The sequence below is a fragment of the Caretta caretta genome, chromosome 9 (genome assembly GCF_965140235.1).
Source record: "Caretta caretta isolate rCarCar2 chromosome 9, rCarCar1.hap1, whole genome shotgun sequence".
Classification (NCBI taxonomy): domain Eukaryota; kingdom Metazoa; phylum Chordata; order Testudines; family Cheloniidae; genus Caretta; species Caretta caretta.
In genome coordinates this window covers 2,479,053-2,498,497 of record NC_134214.1, presented here as the reverse complement: position 1 = coordinate 2,498,497, position 19,445 = coordinate 2,479,053, and the positions used below count along the sequence as shown (strand labels likewise).

General features: G+C 48.7%; 2 protein-coding genes and 1 long non-coding RNA gene across 3 annotated transcripts in view; all 3 read left to right on the top strand.

Moving 5' to 3' along the window:
* The first annotated feature begins 875 nt into the window (after nucleotides 1-875).
* Nucleotides 876-1,871, top strand: LOC142073150 (uncharacterized). Its single transcript, XR_012669831.1, has 3 exons — nucleotides 876-943; nucleotides 1,074-1,163; nucleotides 1,768-1,871. It is a non-coding gene; the product is annotated as an uncharacterized LOC142073150 (long non-coding RNA).
* A 307-nt stretch (nucleotides 1,872-2,178) lies between these two features.
* On the top strand, nucleotides 2,179-9,714 carry LOC142073258 (IgGFc-binding protein-like). The gene is made up of 8 exons (XM_075132643.1): nucleotides 2,179-2,387; nucleotides 2,486-2,763; nucleotides 3,128-3,726; nucleotides 4,755-5,319; nucleotides 5,488-5,690; nucleotides 5,798-6,178; nucleotides 7,416-7,702; nucleotides 9,366-9,714. The coding sequence occupies exons 1-8, from the start codon at nucleotides 2,179-2,181 to the stop codon at nucleotides 9,712-9,714; spliced, it is 2,871 nt and encodes a 956-aa protein (XP_074988744.1).
* A 1,252-nt stretch (nucleotides 9,715-10,966) lies between these two features.
* LOC125642702 (IgGFc-binding protein-like) overlaps nucleotides 10,967-19,445 on the top strand; it is a 124,790-nt gene continuing 116,311 nt past the window's right edge. The window contains exons 1-7 of the mRNA XM_075132642.1: nucleotides 10,967-11,089; nucleotides 11,191-11,275; nucleotides 11,406-11,495; nucleotides 13,737-13,787; nucleotides 14,368-14,418; nucleotides 15,552-15,799; nucleotides 16,142-16,319. Of these exons, the coding sequence (XP_074988743.1) occupies nucleotides 10,967-11,089; nucleotides 11,191-11,275; nucleotides 11,406-11,495; nucleotides 13,737-13,787; nucleotides 14,368-14,418; nucleotides 15,552-15,799; nucleotides 16,142-16,319 (826 nt within the window). The remainder of the gene's footprint in view (nucleotides 11,090-11,190; nucleotides 11,276-11,405; nucleotides 11,496-13,736; nucleotides 13,788-14,367; nucleotides 14,419-15,551; nucleotides 15,800-16,141; nucleotides 16,320-19,445) is intronic.

Genomic DNA, 19,445 nt, shown 5'->3' with positions numbered 1-19,445 from the left:
ATTCAGGAGCAGGCTGGAAGGGCCTTTGGGTCAAATACAGAGTCCAGGCCTCTCGGGGCAGATCCAGAGCCCACGGAGGTCAAGGAGAAGACTCCCATTAAGATCAACAAGCCTTGGATTACTAGAGGATGAATGGTATCCAGGGTGAAAGTATTATATCACAAAAAATCAGTGACTTTCCTCATTGGAAGAGACCGGATATCTTATTTAGCCGAAACCGGCTCTTGCAACCACAACAAAACATCTCCCTGTGGCCTGCAAAGCAACAAACCTAGATGACTGGATAAATAAATGGAAAGGAAGGAGCTGAGAGCACTGTTTGGAGTCTCTCCTGGAATTGTGTGTGCTTCCCGTAGAAACACTGGCAACAGAATTCTATATCACTTGTGTTCCATTAAGGATCGAATGTCGGCTGTGATGTTTATGCTCTTAGGAGTGTTGTCATTGTTTGTCATGTCCTATAGCTTGTACATTCCTTCGTAACACACTGTTTGTTTCAGATGGTTACTTCATCTACTTGCAAGCGAGCGAGGCCAGCTCTGGAGCTGTGGCTCACTTGCAGAGTCCTGTGTGCAGTGCCAATGGACCCCATTGTTTCCGCTTCTGGTATCACATGTACGGAGTGGCTCGCACAATGGCACTGAGAGTTTATGTCGCTGAGGATGCAGCACCACGTCTGGTCTGGTCAGAGACAGGAAATAAGGGCGATAGGTGGAACTTGGCAGAAGTCACTGTGTATAGCGGAGGAAATATGCAGGTAGGTGAAATCATTTGCCTTGACTCTCACGATGATAGGGCTTTAATGAAGAACAAATGGGTATGAAAGAAACTAACTCTGGCAACTTCCCCTTCCCCTAGATCCTCCTGGAGGGACAGCGGGGTGAAGATTTCCGCAGTGACGTAGCAGTGGATGATGTATCTCTAATAAACGGATATTGCCCAGGTACAGCGCATCATGTCAGAGTTTCTGTTTTTATGGACAGGGCTACTTGGTGATCATGGTCAGTGTTTCCTTTGTTTGGAACAAGAACAGGTGAATTACAGAACATTTCTATGACATTGTCTCCTTGTAGGAGATGTACCTCCAACAACTGTGAGCACCACATCAACCACCTCTACCCCTTCTGTAGGGACAACCACACCACCTCCGTCGCCAAGTTCAGGTGAATTTCTCTGATATAAATGACTCCTTAAAGATCTGCAATTAATTGGCATGTCACGCCGATCCTCAGGTTCTGCACAGCTCTTCTGCTCTTACTCCGTGTGAATGGGAGGGCAGAATACGTCCCAAAGCTTAGAAAGGATCCAGGCGACTAGCAGTGTTGTTGTAGCCATCTCGATCCGAGGAAATTAGAGAGACAAGGTGGATGAGGTCATATCTTTTATTCGACCAGCGTGTGTTGGAAAGAGAGCCAAGCATTTGAGCTGCCACCTTGACATTTGCAGGAACATTCTGAGTGAGTTTCCCGTACCTGAAGAAGAGCTCTGTGTAAGCTTGACACCTTGTCTCTCTCAGCAACGGAAGTTGGCCCAGTAAAAGAGATCACCTCCCCCACCTTGTCTCTTTGGTGAACAGGCTAATTCCTATCAGGAAACCCGGGAAGCAGGTGCAGTAGGAAGTATTCTAAGCGTGATGGGTGGCGGCCGGTGAACAGCTCAGGCCTGGAACGAATGTTTCCAAACCAGGTTGTCCGACTCTAACAGGACCAGAAGCCATTGTGGAAGTGATTGAAGTAAAGCTGTGATTTATTGTGCTTTGCCCCCCAGAGTCTTGTGTGGTAGCAGGGGACCCTCACTACTATACCTTTGATAAACAAACCCATCATTTCATGGGGACCTGCGCCTACACCCTGTCCAAACTGTGTGATGGGAACAGCACGCTGCCCTACTTCAATGTGGAAGCAGCGAATGAGCGCAGAGGAGGCAACACACGCGTGTCCTATGTTCAATATGTGGATGTTGATGTTCATGGCCTCAGGATAACACTAGAGAAGGGGGGAGTCGTGAAGGTAGGTGCAGGGACGGGGGCTGAGTGGCTTGTTGAGAAGGACCGTGGAAGATCATTTATTTACGTGCAGGGCTTGCCTTCTTCATGTCTAGGTAAATGGAAAGGGAGAGATTATCATCCCCTTTGCACCATCGCCGGGTGTGCAAATCTCCCCCAGTGGGCTTTACGTCATGGTCAGCACAGACTTTGGGTTGACCGTGAAGTTTGATGGGAACCATCGAGTGGAAGTGACCCTTCCGAGCTCCTTTAAAGAGAAGGTTTGTGGGATGTGTGGGAACTACAACGGGAACGCAGCGGACGACTTTCTGAATCCAGATGGGGTGCTGGAGCCAGACTCTACCAGCCTTGGCAACAGCTGGCAGGTCTCCAACCACAGCAGGTTCGTAGCTCTCAGGGCAGATCTGGAATTGTCTGAGAAATATCAAATGTCAAGGGAAAGCCACGCAACAAACCAAGGGCTTCTCTCTTTTCTCTCAGTTGTCCTCCAGGAACAGGCCATGACCCAGTCTGCGACGAGAGTGATAAGCAAATCATTGCCAGCAGTGCTTTCTGTGGTCTCCTGACAGATGTGAACGGCCCATTTAAAAAGTGCCACGGGGTGCTAGATCCTACCATTTACTTCAGCAGCTGCGTTTATGACCAGTGTGAATTGCAAATGGATCCCGACTCCCTCTGCAAGAGTCTGCAGTCTTATGCAGATGCCTGTCGGTCAAGGGGAGCTGAGATAGATGCCTGGAGGAATGCTACCTTCTGCCGTAAGTACAAGCAAACGAGAGATTTTCCACTGCGAGTTTCGTGCGCGTGTTTGGAATGGCTTTCATAGCTCAAGAAAAGAAATTGTTTGGAACCAGGACAACGTGAAAGCATTGCACGGGCTGAGGCATTGTTTTAGGTTTCATTGTGCATCGTGCTCTTCTGCAGTTGCAGTAGAACCTTGGGAGTTTCCGTTTCCGAGAAACTAACCTGGCATCAATTGGTGCGGCTGATACCGTAACTAAGTAGAACTGAAGCTGGCGTATCATCGCACTGCGTATGAAATAATTACCGGTGAACAGGTAGCAAAGAGAATTGATTAGTGTAATACTTTCTGATCTATGACAGAGCTTTTGTTTTCTCCAGCCATTGACTGTCCACGCAACAGTCACTATGAAGCATGCACGGCAGCCTGCCCTGCTACCTGTGTCAACCCGATGGCTCCTGCCAGCTGCAGCCTGCCGTGTGTGGAAGGATGCGTGTGCGACAGTGGCTATCTTCTCTACAACGACGGCTGTGTCCCCAGCAGTCAGTGCGGGTGTTGGCACAATGGCAAACACTACCCTGTTGGCTCTGAATTCTGGACCGATGACACCTGCTCCTCTAAATGCAGATGTCCCTCTCAGGGGAGCAAAGTAACGTGCTCGAACGCAGCCTGCCCAGCCGATCATTACTGTGGGGTTCAGAACGGAAAACCTGGCTGCTACCCTGAGACTTACGGGATCTGCCGCGTCCACAACGACCCTCATTACAACACGTTTGACAGAGAGACTCACCACTTCATGGGGATCTGCACCTACACGCTGGCCAAAGTGTGCGCCAACTCCAGCTCTCTGCCTTATTTCAATGTAGAAGCCAAGAACGAGCATCGAGGGAAGCCCACGGTGTCCTATGTGCAGAAAGTCCTGGTGGAGGTTTATGGACAACACATAGAAATTCTCAGAAACCGTCCAAGCCAAGTGCTGGTAAGGAGCATTTCCTCAGTAGGCGGATTCCAGATGGGGAGTGAGCTTTGCTCTGTGTCCTTCTGTAAAGGTGACCGTTTCTCACTCTCCTCTGTTGAATATGAGTCAAGAGTGTGCCCTGGTTGCCAAAAAGGCAAACGGCATTTTGGGCTGTGTAAGTAGGAGCATTGCCAGCAGATCGAGGGACTTGATCGTTCCCCTCTATTCGGCATTGGTGAGGCCTCATCTGGAGTACTGTGTCCAGTTTTGGGCCCCACACTACAAGAAGGATGTGGAAAAATTGGAAAGAGTCCAGCGGAGGGCAACAAAGATGGCTGGGGGGCTGGAGCACATGACTTATGAGGAGAGGCTGAGGGAACTGGGATTGTTTAGTCTGCAGAAGAGAAGAATGAGGGGGGATTTGATAGCTGCTTTCAACTACCCGAAAGGGGGTTCCAAAGAGGATGGATCTAGAGTGTTCTCCGTAGTAGCAGATGACAGAACAAGGAGTAATGGTCTCAAGTTGCAGTGGGGGAGGTTTAGGTTGGATATTAGGAAAACCATTTGCGCTAGGAGGGCGGTGAAGCACTGGAATGGGTTACCTAGGGAGGTGGTGGAATCTCCTTCCTGAGAGGTTTTTAAGGTCAGGCTTAAAAAAAGCCCCGGCTGGGATGATTTAGTTGGGGATTGGTCCTGCTTTGAGCAGGGGGTTGGACTAGATGACCTCCTGAGGTCCCTTCCAAGCCTGATATTCTATGATTCTGTGATCCCATGAAGGGGAATCCGTGACTCCTGATCTTTCAAACTTTATATCAAGACGGTCTAAAGGGACCGTCTGCAGCGGGCAGCAGGAGCCTTCCTGGGGTTTGGGTGTTACATCTGGACAACTTGCGCCGAGAGAAAAACAATCCGGAAATGCATGTTACTATTTCACATAGTAATTATTTGCAGAGAATGAGTCAATTTCATTGCTAATTTCTCCCTTACAAGTGTCCTAGGGCCTCACGCTGTGGAAATCACGTGGTACTTTTCCTTCCGTTTCCCATTAGGTCAATGAGGTGCTAATGACCCTTCCTGTCAGCGCAGCTGGTGGGTCAATCAGAGTGAGAAGGAGCGGACGATACGTTACCCTAGAGACAGATTTCAGACTGAGGGTTTCCTATGACACCGATCACTCGGTGGAAGTGAAGGTGCCCACCACCTATTTCAACAGGACCTGTGGCATGTGCGGTAACTTTAACGGTCGGAGACAGGATGACTATATGATGCCCGATGGGCAGCAAGCCAAGAACTCTAATGAGCTGGGAAACAGCTGGCGTGTCATGGACGACGATCCCCCTTGCGGTGGCATCCCACCACCAGACCCCTGCCCTGCAGACCAGGAGAACCTCTACAGAACAGACAGATTCTGTGGCATGATAACCCAGAGGCCTGGCCCCTTTGCGGTCTGCCACTCCGTGATCAATCCTGAGAGCATCTTTGAGAGCTGCGTCTATGACCTCTGTGCGCTGAATGGGAGTGAGGAGCTCCTGTGTAGCGCTCTGGCGACCTACGCGGATGCGTGTCAGGAAGCCGGGGTGACGCTCCCCCCCTGGAGAAATGCCACCTTCTGCGGTGAGTAGCAAATCTGGAGCATCCAGTCCTTGTTCAGCAAACAAATTTGTTCTTTATTGACCTTACGTGGTTGTGAAGAACCCTTGTCACCACGTCTGTCTCCCTGTGGGGCGTGTTTCCAAGGGGGCTTTGTCGATCTTAATTCTCTTCCCCTCGTTACCCTTTCAGCTCCCACCTGCTCTGCTCCCAACAGCCACTACGAGCCTTGTATGACTGCCTGCCCTGCCACATGTCTGGACCGCCTCGCCCCCGAGAACTGCAGCAAGCCCTGTGTCGAGGGCTGCGCGTGTAATTCTGGATTCGTGCTCAGCGGAAGCGCCTGTGTGCCAGAAGCCAAGTGTGGCTGTGTGTTCCAGGACATATACTACAGTGTGAGTGAAACCACGGACCTCAGCGCCCTGGGTGGGGAACTGATCTGCCAGCATCACCCTCTTTAATGGCATCCGTTCATGCATTTCTTGTGTGTGTCTCCCGGCAGGAAGGAGAGCGCGTTGTGACGGAGAACTGCACGAGCCGTTGTGAGTGTCTTGGAAACGGCATCATGACGTGCAGTGAGCTGTCTTGTGGTCCAGATGAGATCTGCAAGATTCAAAATGGCCTGCGGGGATGTTATCCCGCCGGCACCGCGACGTGCCACATCTACGGTGACCCACATTACACCACCTTTGATGGGAAACTTCACCACTTCCAGGGTGCCTGCAACTACACCGTGGTGGAGACCTGCGATAACTCCTCTGGCAGTTTTAGGGTTACCACCCGAAATGAACACCGGGGCAGCCCCAGCTGGACAGCCATTAACTCCGTCGCTCTCACCCTGGATGGCGTCCACATTGCCCTCAGGAAGAACAGGATGGTCTACGTAAGCGCCTATCTCATCTTCATCCGGAATGTATTCCGTTGTGTGCTTTTTATGTCATGTGAATCTGCTTTAACCAGCCTATAGTCTTTCTTAAACTCTCAATGCGTTACAAGAAATAGGCCCCTTGAGATCTTGGAATCCATGTCAGCAAATACTGTCTAGTGACTTGAATTAAGAGCAAGAGTCCTCATTACTTGGGTGAGCTTGGGTGACCCGCTTACCCTCTCTGTTTCTCAGTGCACCTGTCTGTACAGTCCGCATAAAAATTCATTCTCGCCTCCCAGTGATTAGTGAAGTTAAGCGATTGGAGATTTATAGTGCCTGAGAATAATGACTTTCTTTCCAGGCCATTCATAACTAGAGAAGGTGTAAAAGAGCATGTGTTGGGAGTAAACATTTTAAAATCAGCCGGCCGTGATCACTTGCACCCAAGAGTTCTCGAATGGCTGGGGGAGATCTCTGGCCCACTGAGGTTGATTTTTAATAAATCTCGGACAACCAGGGACCTCCCAGAAGACTGGAAGAGTGAGAAAGTTGTGTCAAGAGTTAAAAATGACAAGTGGTGTGACCCTGGTAATGATGTGGGGAATCGTCGTCCTTTGGGGCTACATCTATTGGGGTTCTGCGGGGATCAGTTCTAAAACGGGCACTAATCAGTATTTCTATCAATGATTTGAAAGCAAATATAAGTTGATAGCTGTGATTCAAATGGTGGATGACACAAAGACTGAGGACGTACTAAAATAATGATGAGGACAGGGCAGTCATACAGAGCCGTCTGGATCCTGGTAAGCGGGGCCCACTCAGAGAAAATGTAGTTTTGGGTACACGCACACAGGGAAGTAGTGAGTTGAAGCCGGCAGGTGATTTTACCTGTGCGTGCGGCATTCTTGAGGATGATAACAGAGTACTGCGGACACCAGTTCCGGTGCTCACCTTTTAAAAGGACTTTACCGAAAGGGGAGAGGGTGCAGAGAAGAGCCCCGAAAATGCAAGGGGGCTTGCGTGGTTTGGATGTGGCAAATATTTCCATAAATTCCAGTGCTTTTTAAAAGCCAAGACGTGTTCTACAGATGGTTTTTGTTTACACTTTACAAATGCCATGTCTGGAAAAGTCTGTGCCCCAGAATATTTTTCTTCATTCTGCACTATATGCAAGATATGAAAAAGCAAGGGTCTTTGGGAACGTGACAGTGGAGAACATACACTTTTCCTTCTGTCCTTCTTTCCCATTCAGATTAATGGTGCCCTGGCCTCTCCCCCTGAAACTCCTCTCCCTGGAGTGACCGTTTCACTCATCGGACGCTACGTACAAATTACTACCACCCTGGGCGTCCAGCTGCAGTTCAATGGGGACCACGAGCTCTTTGTAAGAGTGACTGAGAAGTACAAAGGGCGGCTGTGCGGATTGTGCGGGACGTACACCGGGACCCAGCAGGACGACTTCACGAGACCTGATGGGGTCGTGGTGGCAGACGCCAATGAATTTGGAGCCAGCTGGAGGGTGCCTGACGATGAGTGGCCGTGAGTCATTGTTGATTAACAGTCCCTAGGTAGACAGCGCACTGGAAAGTGAGACTGTTGATCTAGGTTCAGTCTGGCATTAGCAAGACTAAATGCACACGTTGACATTACCAATTATGTTACCTATTTATACGCAGAAGCGACTTCTAGATGGGCTGTCTCCTAGACCCAGTGCAAAGGAAATGTTATTTCCATCCTGACTCCACTCAGGTTATTCCGCTTTTCCCCTGCGAGAGGACGTCCTATTTTCCTTTTCTCCTGCGAATGAGAGTAGCAATATTGATTCTGACAGAGGGCTTGTCCCCATGAAGAATTACTTTGCACAAGCCAGGGTGTGAGTCTACCCTGCACTAGTCTGCCACGGGCTGACGGTCCTATTTCAAAGAGGACTAGATCAAGTCTCCGGACCAAACTGTCCCCTCCGGGCAGAGCGAGCACTCGAGCCGACCTGCCCCTGTTGCTCGGGCCGGTGTAGGTGGGAGCAGCCCCTCCCGCAGCAGAACCTGCCAGGGACACGGCTCTGCATGACATGGCAGCCTGTCTGCACAGGGCCCGAGTCCCTAACATCACCGCTTGGGCCCTACGCACTCCCTGCAGCAGCACCCCCACCCTGCAAGACTGGGCCCCTGGGTGGCAGCAGGGCAGCTGTGCTGCCCATCCCCAGGAATCTCTCTCTCCTTAGCTCCTGGTACTTCAGCAGTGTTGCTCTCCAGGGCAGCGAGTGGCTCATGTCCTCGTTCCCTTTCCTACCTGTTTGTCTCCTGGAGCTACACAATGTCTTTTAAGGGAGGTCATGGATGCCGGATAGTCTGTGTAGCAAGGAGACATTTCATCCAAAGTCAAATTTCAAACCTTTTCCGTGCATAAACTAAGAGAAGCCAAACCCAAGGTGCAAAGAGAATACAAAGGGCCTCAATACTCCCCCGGAAGGCGCCCAACTTTTAGAGAGAAATAGGAAGGTATGGCCCATTTTAAAAGAGACCCTGAACTGCGGAATCACTAACAGGGCTTCTCCATCCTCTTGTTCTGAAAGGCAATGGGACACATCCTCAGCCTCAAGCAGTGGTCCCCAAACGTTTTTGTCCATGCCTCCCCTTTTCCTGGTCCATGACTCCCTGGGAGCAACGGTTGGGAGCGGGGCTGGTGCTGCAGCTGGAGCCTCGGCTGGGAGTGGGGCCGGCAGGTGGATGCCTGAAGCCAGGGGCCGCGGCCAGGAGCGGAGCTGGGATCCAGTGTGCGAGGTCGGGGCCGGACCTGCAGCTGGGGCCGGGGAGCAGGGCTGGAGTAGCTGGGGCCGGAGCAGGACTGGGTGGCGCTACTTCCCCGCGCCCCATGGGGGCTGGTCTGGGCCTCCCTGGGCCTCCTCAAAGGTTCCTGTGCGCCCCCCTCGGGGAGCAAGACCCACAGCCTGAGGACCACTGGCCTAAAGAATAACAGACTAGAAAGTGAATAAAGGTCTCAGGATTTCAAACTCCACATGTGATAACGTGCCCTTTACTTTGTATTCATGTTGGTGGATGATTTGCAGTCCTTGGAGAGGTGCCTCAGGTTGGATTTGAGCATTTCTGGCAACGGACGCATATTTACTCTCAATTTTTAAAGAGAATTGTGTACTTTCAGATCCCCAGGCCTGCGTAAGCTTGTGTTCCTTTGTGTTCTCTAGGTGTAATACAACGATCCTGCCACCGGTAACGTGCACTCCCTCCGAGCAGCTGGCAGCCGAGGAGCGGTGTGGAATCCTAACGCACCGCGACGGCCCATTCGCACCCTGCCATTCTGCGGTGCCACCCCACCTGTACCTTGAGAGCTGTGTCTACGACCAGTGTGCCACAGGAGGAAGCTCTGAGCAGCTCTGCAATGATCTGGAATCGTATGCGGCAGCCTGTGCAGAGGCAGGAGTCTCTCTTGGGGAATGGACGGCGGACACTATCTGCGGTAAATTTCAGCCGGTATCAGTAGATGCCTATGTGCCAAATTGTACACCCACAGCATTTGTGGGGAGGAGCATTTAGTCACTGTTCCTACAGTGCAATCACAAAGCGGGAGTTGCACGGTAGAAGGTGCCATCTTATTTGTGCAGATAAGAACATCTCTAATACCAGTACACTGGCTGTAGCCACAGGGGAGCAAGAAAAGCCCTTTACCAGTGTTTTTCCAAAGTTTCCTCTCTGACCGCAGCTTTCTTCGGAGTGCTGCTTTTCCTGGCATGTTTGTACTGGCATGTTAGCCATAACTCTTTCCACTTGGCAAATGCTATATTTTAAAATGTCTGTAGTCTGAGGGAGAAAGTCATTCGCTACCGCAGACGTGACAGGTGCGTAGGAAGTTCCTGCTCCGGGAGCTAGCGTTGGGAGACAGGAGGGAGAAGCCTCCTTTGGGATCGTCACAGGAAATATCACCTCTCTCCTGTTCCTTTTCCAATTCCTCCAGCTCCTTGTAACATGTCCTGTTCATTTGACACTGACTTCTGTGACTGGACACAGTCAGTCTCTGACAGCTTGGACTGGAAACGACACCGGGGGCCAACCTCCTCGCCAAACACGGGACCCTCGTACGACCACACGACAGGAGGTAGGGACTGCAGCCTCCACCTAGCTCTCTTGCGTAATGACGTGGTTAGTAGGAAAGGAATTCAGGAGCAGGCTGGAAGGGCCTTTGGGTCAAATACAGAGTCCAGGCCTCTCGGGGCAGATCCAGAGCCCACGGAGGTCAAGGAGAAGACTCCCATTAAGATCAACAAGCCTTGGATTACTAGAGGATGAATGGTATCCAGGGTGAAAGTATTATATCACAAAAAATCAGTGACTTTCCTCATTGGAAGAGACCGGATATCTTATTTAGCCGAAACCGGCTCTTGCAACCACAACAAAACATCTCCCTGTGGCCTGCAAAGCAACAAACCTAGATGACTGGATAAATAAATGGAAAGGAAGGAGCTGAGAGCACTGTTTGGAGTCTCTCCTGGAATTGTGTGTGCTTCCCGTAGAAACACTGGCAACAGAATTCTATATCACTTGTGTTCCATTAAGGATCGAATGTCGGCTGTGATGTTTATGCTCTTAGGAGTGTTGTCATTGTTTGTCATGTCCTATAGCTTGTACATTCCTTCGTAACACACTGTTTGTTTCAGATGGTTACTTCATCTACTTGCAAGCGAGCGAGGCCAGCTCTGGAGCTGTGGCTCACTTGCAGAGTCCTGTGTGCAGTGCCAATGGACCCCATTGTTTCCGCTTCTGGTATCACATGTACGGAGTGGCTCGCACAATGGCACTGAGAGTTTATGTCGCTGAGGATGCAGCACCACATCTGGTCTGGTCAGAGACAGGAAATAAGGGCGATAGGTGGAACTTGGCAGAAGTCACTGTGTATAGCGGAGGAAATATGCAGGTAGGTGAAATCATTTGCCTTGACTCTTACGATGATAGGGCTTTAATGAAGAACAAATGGGTATGAAAGAAACTAACTCTGGCAACTTCCCCTTCCCCTAGATCCTCCTGGAGGGACAGCGGGGTGAAGATTTCCGCAGTGACGTAGCAGTGGATGATGTATCTCTAATAAACGGATATTGCCCAGGTACAGCGCATCATGTCAGAGTTTCTGTTTTTATGGACAGGGCTACTTGGTGATCATGGTCAGTGTTTCCTTTGTTTGGAACAAGAACAGGTGAATTACAGAACATTTCTATGACATTGTCTCCTTGTAGGAGATGTACCTCCAACAACTGTGAGCACCACATCAACCACCTCTACCCCTTCTGTAGGGACAACCACACCACCTCCGTCGCCAAGTTCAGGTGAATTTCTCTGATATAAATGACTCCTTAAAGATCTGCAATTAATTGGCATGTCACGCCGATCCTCAGGTTCTGCACAGCTCCTCTGCTCTTACTCCGTGTGAATGGGAGGGCAGAATACGTCCCAAAGCTTAGAAAGGATCCAGGCGACTAGCAGTGTTGTTGTAGCCATCTCGATCCGAGGAAATTAGAGAGACAAGGTGGATGAGGTCATATCTTTTATTCGACCAGCGTGTGTTGGAAAGAGAGCCAAGCATTTGAGCTGCCACCTTGACATTTGCAGGAACATTCTGAGTGAGTTTCCCGTACCTGAAGAAGAGCTCTGTGTAAGCTTGACACCTTTTCTCTTTGTTTCAAAGTTGCCAAAATGTTTTGCTTTGTTTTGACTCAATTTTTTTCTGCTTTCCGATTTGCTGAATTTTTTTTTAAGTCGTTTTCAGTTCAGTCAGAAACAAAATATTTTTTGATTTTTTTGGAATTTCCAGGGAATAAAAAAAATTCTTTATTTGTTCATGTCAAGATTCCTTCCCCACTCTGAACCTAGGATACAGATGTGGGGACCTGCATGAAAGACCCCCTAAGCTTATTCTTACCAACTTAGGTTAAAACTTCCCCAAGGTACAAAATTTTACCTTTTGTCCTTGGACCTCATACTGCCACCACCAAGCGTGTTAAATAAAGAACAGGGAAAAAGCCCACTTGGAGACTTCTTCCGCCCAAAATATCCCCCCAAGCCCTACACCCTCTTTCCTGGGGAAGGCTTGATAAAAATCCTCACCAATTTGCATACGTGAACACAGACCCAAACCCTTGGATCTTAAAAACAAGGAAAAAGCAATCAGGTTCTTAAATAAGAATTTTAATTTAAGAAAAAGTTAAAGAAACACCTCTGTAATCAGGATGGTGAATACCTTACAGAGTAATTAGATTCAAAACACAGAGAATCCCTCTTGGCAAAACCTTAAGTTACAAAAAGACACAAATACAGGAATATACATTCCATTCAGCACAACTTATTTACCAGCCATTTAAACAAAACAGAAATCTTACGCATCTCTAGCTAGATAACTTACTAAATTCTAAGACTCCCTTCCTTTTCTGTTCCCTGCAAAAAGCATCACACAGACAGACAGACCCTTTGTTTCCCCCCTCCTCCAGATTTTAAACTATCTTGTCTCCTCATTGGTCATTTTGGGCAGGTGCCAGCGAGGTTATCTTAGCTTCTTAACCCTTTACAGGTAAAAGGACTTTGCCTCTGGCCAGGAGGGATTTTATAGCACTGTATGCAGAAAGGTGGTTACCCTTCCCTTTATATTTATGACAGTCCAGGTCTAATGAGAATGATTACACAAAAGGGGTCTGAAGCAAGGTGGCAGAGGCAGTCTACATTCCAGCATTTTCCTAACTTTACAGTGCTTGACTTTGGGAACTTAATTTTCAAATGTTATTTACTGTGTCTAACAATTATTTATATTGCAGTAGCATTTACAGGCCCTAATTTTGTTCTGTATGCATACGTTCTAAGAGACAATCCCTATCAGAAAAATATTGTGATCAAACTTAGAAAAAAGAAGACAAAACAACTTTTAGTGGCAATTAGGTTGCACCAAGACACAGCTGTGCACAAAAAACCAGAAGAGAATGGAAGGAGATACATGAAGGGGGAAAAAGTTCCTTTCTTTCAGATTGTCTAAAACATTGTCAAAAAAACTCCAGCACTAAGTTTAACATCCATCTCCAACCAATATTAAAAAGGCAATATGCACCATGGTTTAATCAACCTTACCCTCAACATGATTCTATCTCAGTTACATCAAGGGTACGCATACCTGACTTTCACAGGTTTCAGACATTCAGGAATCAGAAGAGTTGCTGTGTTAGTCTGTATCAGCAAAAACAACAAGGAGTCCTTGAGGCATCTTAGAGACAAAAAAATTTATATGGGCATAAGCTATCGTGGGAAAACTACAAGACTGTGGCTGCGAATAAATCCTTCTGTCTACTCACAGAGGAGGCCGGGGGGGGGGTTAAAGACACGTTCCGTCTGTTTATCGTGAGGCGTTATTAGAGCTATTGCATTTTGAGATATGAAATGCGCTCAGTGTTTCTCGAATCACATTTCTCCTGATCACATGATCATTTCCAGTCCAAGAGGAAACTGTTCAAGAGTTATCCTATAGAACTTTTCATAGAACAGCATGAACAGCCTCTCAACGTGAATGTCTTTGTATCTTTTTCCAGTAGACACCTCAACGACTTCAAGTCCAACTACAGTAGGCACCAGTCCACCAGGTAAGATGGATCTCTCAGTGCTTCCTCAATCTCCTGGACATTTCCTGGTGGGCTGTGAACTCGGTGGCTGGGTGCAGATGAGGTTTCAAAGAACGTAACATCTGGGAGGCAGAACGGTTCATTTTGGAGAAGGGTCCCCAGTTCCCACCGTGTATGTTACTGAACCTCACGCTGGGTTCCTGGCCCTCACCAACCAATGCTGTGATCATCTCGTTAGAGTCTACAACAGTGCAAGGAACAAGCCCTGCTTCGGAGACCACTCCGCCCCACACAATAAGCAGCACAGGTTAATCTGCTAGGAGACTGTGGCTGAGAATAAATCCTTCTCTCTACTCACAGAGGAGGACTGGGGGTGGAGTTGGGGGGCAGGTGGTAAAGACACATTCCGTCTGTTTATCGTGAGGCGTTTTAAGAGCTATTACGTTTTGAGATTGCGCTCAGTGTTGGTCGAATCACATTTCTCCTGATCACATGATCATTTAAAGTCCAAGAGGAAACTGTTCAAGAGTCGTCCTAGACTACTCCTCACAGAACAGAGTGACCAACCTCTTCATGTTATTTCCTTTGTATATTTTGCCAGGAGAGTCCCCGACCACAGCAACTCCAACGACAGCAGAGCCCTGTCAGACAGGTAACGTGGGTTCCTCCGTGTTGGACAAAGCTCCTCCCCATTCACATGTGGGGTGAGAAATTGGTGCCTGACTGCAGATTACGTTTCCACCCTAATAGCTGTTTGAAAACTCCACATTTATGTTTTAGGAAGGCAAGTCCAACGGTAATGTGGAACTAGTGCAGGTTTGTCTAAGCCTTTGAGTCTTGCTGGAGGCTAGCCCTAGTGCTCAGGGTCAGACCGGACAGAGCAAGCTTGCAAAAACTCTTCTCAGAGGCACTTAACCACATCTTATTTGCTTCCGTTTACTACGTCTCTTCTGGGTTTGGCTCCAACTTAGAACCAAAGCCTTAGTGTTAGAGCTAAGATTCAACGTCTACCAAGAGTGCTCTTCTTTAACAATGAATTTTTGGTTCTGTGTCCTCCATTTCTAGGTAACAGAGTTTGAAAAATCCATGAGATATTTCCAGTGGGTTTCACGCAACCACAATGCTATTGTCAGTTTCCTAGGTGTTCAGAAACCACATTGCTGGGTATAGCCGAGGAACATGAACACTGTATTGGTTGTAAAAGGAAGTGGTCACTTCTGGTGAAAGCAGGATACAGGGAGTCACGTCATCTTGTTATTATTCCGTGGGATGCCACTGACTTGTAGTGGATCCTTGTGCTCGTCACTTAGCTTCTCAAGTGGCGAAATGGGTTGCGATACATGGGAGCTTCCTCTCTCGAGATCTGCTCTTACAGAAATTAATATGACCTGACGGTGACCACTCCTGCTTCTTCCCGAGGCCCACTCCCCCTGTGAGAGCAGGGTTCAGATCTTGTCCCCGATCAGAAGGGAAAATGAGTTTGGAAGGTCTCAGCCTAGTTTCCGCATCACCAGATCAAGACCCACATCAGGGAGGACGACTTCCCTGAGTTTCCAGGGAACCTCGCAGATGTCTTCCAGTTACAGCACAATGGCATTTAGGGATGGGGCAGCTTGCCTGCCTCCTCCCCACTCTGTTCCCGGTCGATGCTGTTTCTGTGAGCTCTGAAGTGGTGTGTGCAGGAAGTGCGCACCAACAGGAAGTGCTCGGTGGAGCGCAGGTGACAGGGGTGCAGTTACGTGGGAGGGATTTGCAGGGGATAAATCCACGTTTCTTCCTTTTAAGGCCGTGCCACCTGCAGTGCCTCAGGGGACCCGCATTACTACACGTTTGATGGCAGAGTTCACCATTTCATGGGAAACTGCACTTACACCCTCTCCAAAGTGTGCAACGGCTCCAGGGGGCTTCCACCCTTTGACGTGTCCACCACCAATGAGCACAGGGGCTCCAATACCAAAGTTTCCTATGTAAAGTCGGTGCACGTGGATGTCTATGGAACTCAGATTTCCTTGCTGAAGAACAGGAAAGTGACTGTAAGTGAAATGTTATTTAAAAGGAGTATTTTAATCATCTGACATGCTTAAACTGAGACCTGCAAAAATCGAGACATTTGATTGGACGTAAAGGTCACATGGTGGGTTTCTGTTTTCTCATTGGTTGGGTGTGCTTCTTAGAATGAGGCTTCCCCGGAGAATACTCAGGATTGGCAGTTGAAAATGGCTCTCTGTGAACTTTCTGTCAGATTTCCTCCAAATTCCCAGTGTGAATGAGAACATTCCTGCCAGTGAACTCGTTGGCTAGACTATTCATGGGCGATTCCCTGGGAATTATGGGGGTACCTAGTCGTGACCAGACTTTCCCTACGTGTTGTTCAGGTGAATGGCACCAGAAGGAACCTGCCCGTGGTGATTGAAAACAAGATCAAGGTCCAGATCAGCGGGCGCTACGTGCTTTTGGAAACTGATTTTGGTCTCTGGGTCAGATTTGACGGCAATCACTATGTGGAGGTCTCAGTGTCCGGTTGTTACAAGGGCCAGCTCTGTGGCCTGTGTGGTGAGTATCCCTGTTCTTGAGTACCGTCAAGTCATACGATCAGGAGCTTTTCAATGAATCATGCAGTTTGGGGATTGGTTGGGTTTTTTCGTCCCGTCTTATGTTTATCCCAGAGTAATCTAGTCTGTCTTGTATGGACTGCAATGTTGGGCACTGGATTGAAGGAACCATCATTGTCCGGGTACCTGGCAAACGTAACTTGCAAGAAATCTGGTTACCCAGGCGTTAACTCTCGTGTCAGAAATGACAACTGCAGATGTCATTTTTAACAGGAGAGGAATCTCACATTCAACACATCCATAAACCGCAGTCTAAATATTATCGCAGTCCTACCCTGGATGCCTCTGGTCCAGGTCCCCTCGTATCTTTTTTCTCTTATTTGCATCGCAGCGTGTCTGTCCCTCTTTGATTGGGACTATCCGGCCTAATCTATGCTTTTCATTTCTTTCAACTTGGAAACGAGAATAAAACTTTAAGGACCTTCTTGCGGGTCAGGACAGATTTCCAAATCCCTGTTTAGGAGCCGTCCTGAGCTTTTCTGCTCTGCTGTCTTGTTCCTTGCACTCACAGATGCATACTGTCTCCGCACTGTCGTAGTCACAGTCCGAGCACGGGCAAAGGCTTCTCTGATCACTGAGCCTTCTTTTTACAGCTGCTTTTTGTTGTCCAGCTGCAGTAGAAGGTGGGTCTGCTGCAAGACAAAGCATTAGAAAATGGTCCCCTGGGGACCAATGCTGAAGTAGCCGAGGAGATGGAGTAGATAACCCAGTGTATGTCCTTTTCATGTTTAATCTCCACAATTCTTTGGTATTCTTTGTCAAGCGTAACCAAATGTTGGGTGCTGTGCAGGACACAAATCGCAGGGAGCCCTTGAGAGTCCAGCAAGACGGAATAGAGCAGATGCCAGAGAGAGGTCAGAGACATGTATCTGATGCATGTAAGAGACCCAGTTCTGATCTAGTGACACAGCAAAGGAGACCCCAGGTTAACACACGTGGGTGATGAGTGAGAAACTCCGCTCTGAAGCAAGCAGAGACCAGTTAGATTGCCAGGAGACAAGCCTGGCAATACTTGAAGCTCAGCAGGTTCAACAGGGATGTATCAGGGCTGCTTCCCTCCTGAGCACCCCATTGTGGCTATGAGAAAAGGAGGACTTGTGGCACCTTAGAGACTAACAAATTTATTTGAGCATAAGCTTTCGTGAGCTGCAGCTCACTTCATCGGATGCATACAGTGGAAAATACGGTGGGGAGATTTTATATACACAGAGAACATGAAACAATGGGTGTTACCATACAGACTGTAACAAGAGTGGTCAGATAAGGTGAGCTATTACCAGCAGGAGAGCGGGGCCAGGGGGAACCTTTTGTAGTGATAATGAAGGTGGGCCATTTCCAGCTGTTGACAAGAACGTGTGAGGAACAGTGGGGGCGGGAGTGGAGGGGAATAAACATGGAGAAATAGTTTTACTTTGTGTAATGCCACATCCACTCCCAGTCTTTATTCAAGCCTAAGTTAATTGTATCCAGTTTGCAAATTAATTCCAATTCAGCAGTCTCTCTTTAGAGTCTGTTTTTGAAGTTTTTTTTGTTGAAGTATGGCCACATTTAGGTCTATAATCGAGTGACCAAAGAGATTGAAGTGTTCTCCGACTGGTTTTTGAATGTTATAATTCCTGACCCCTGATTTGTGTCCATTTATTCTTTTACGTAGAGCCTGTCTGGTTTGACCAATGTCCATGGTAGAGGGGCATAGCTGGCACATGATGGCATCTATCACATTGGTAGATGTGCAGGTGAACGAGCCTCTGATAGTGTGGCCGATGTGATTAGGCCCTATGATGGTGTCCCCTGATTAGATAAGCGGACACAGTTGGCAACGGGCTTTGTTGCAAGGATAGGTTCCTGGGTTGTTCTCAGTCAGCCATAAAAATGTTGGCATACTGTGGGGCCATGCGGGTACCCATAGCAGTGCCGCTGATTTGAAAGTATACATTGTCCCCAAATGTGAAATAGTTATGGGTGAGGACAAAGTCACCAAGTTCAGCCACCAGGTTTGCCGTGACGTTATCGGGGATACTGTTCCTGATGGCCTGTCGTCCATCTTTGTGTGGAATGTTGGTGTAGAGGGCTTCTACATCCAAAGTGGCCAGGATGGTGTTTTCAGAAAGATCACCGATGGATTGTAGTTTCCTCAGGAAGTCAGTGGTCTCTCGAAGATAGCTGGGAGTGCTGGTAGCATAGGGCCTGAGGAGGGAGTCTACATAGCCAGACAATCCTGCTGTCAGGGTGCCAATGCCTGAGATGATGGGCGTCCAGGATTTCCAGGTTTATGGATCTTGGGTCGCAGATAGAATACCCCTGGTCGGAGTTCTCGGGGTGTGTCTCTGCGGATTTGTTCTTGTGCTTTTTGAGGGACTTTCTTGAGCAGATGGTGTAGTTTGTGGCTATGCGCACTCCCGTCTGGGGCTAGTTTTTAAAAAGAAACAGTGCAAAGCTGAGGTCCCTTCCAACCCTGATATTCTGTGATTCTATGATTCTTCTTCCACACCCGGGGCTCTCCTTCTGTGCCCATCTGCTCCTGGGGAAGCTACCGTTCCCAGCCCTTCTCAGCTGGAGCTCAGCCTTCTTGCTTTGGCTTCCTTCTCCTGTCAGCCTCTCCCTGTTCTGAGGGAGAAGCCAGCATATGTATTGCCCTTCTAGGGAGAGCTCCTCCCAGTTGGCTGGAAGAGAGAGGAGCCCTGTCCCGCTCTGCACTACAGGAATTCCCAGGCCTGGTCCCTTACAGGGGCAGCGTCCTGGGTTTTCCCATCCAACGACTCATTCCCTAGGACCGCTTCCTTGCTTCTGGCGGAGAAGCGTGGGATCCCCGTGGGATGACGTCTCCTTGAGTGTTACCCCCAGGGCTTCGAAGCCTCGGAAATGATAGAATTTGAGTGTAAGGGTGCGGGTTAGTTCTCATTGTATTGTAACCCATTTACCCGAGTCACCGTGTGATCTGACACAATCGGAACGCCAAACCATTTGCTCCAAACACACAGACCCCTACCATTTAATCTCCCATGGAATCTTCCTCAGCTGTGAGCAGTGCGGTGTCTGAGCCGCGCAGGGAGCAGTTCGTAGTCCT

Bases quoted from the DNA above. Each gene is read 5' to 3' on its own strand.
- LOC142073258 (XM_075132643.1), top strand. From the start codon at position 2,179: ATGGTCAGCACAGACTTTGGGTTGACCGTGAAGTTTGATGGGAACCAT. The intron at 3,727-4,754 runs GTAAGGAGCATT...GTTTCCCATTAG, and splicing joins ACCGTCCAAGCCAAGTGCTG to GTCAATGAGGTGCTAATGAC. The intron at 5,320-5,487 runs GTGAGTAGCAAA...TTACCCTTTCAG, and splicing joins GAGAAATGCCACCTTCTGCG to CTCCCACCTGCTCTGCTCCC.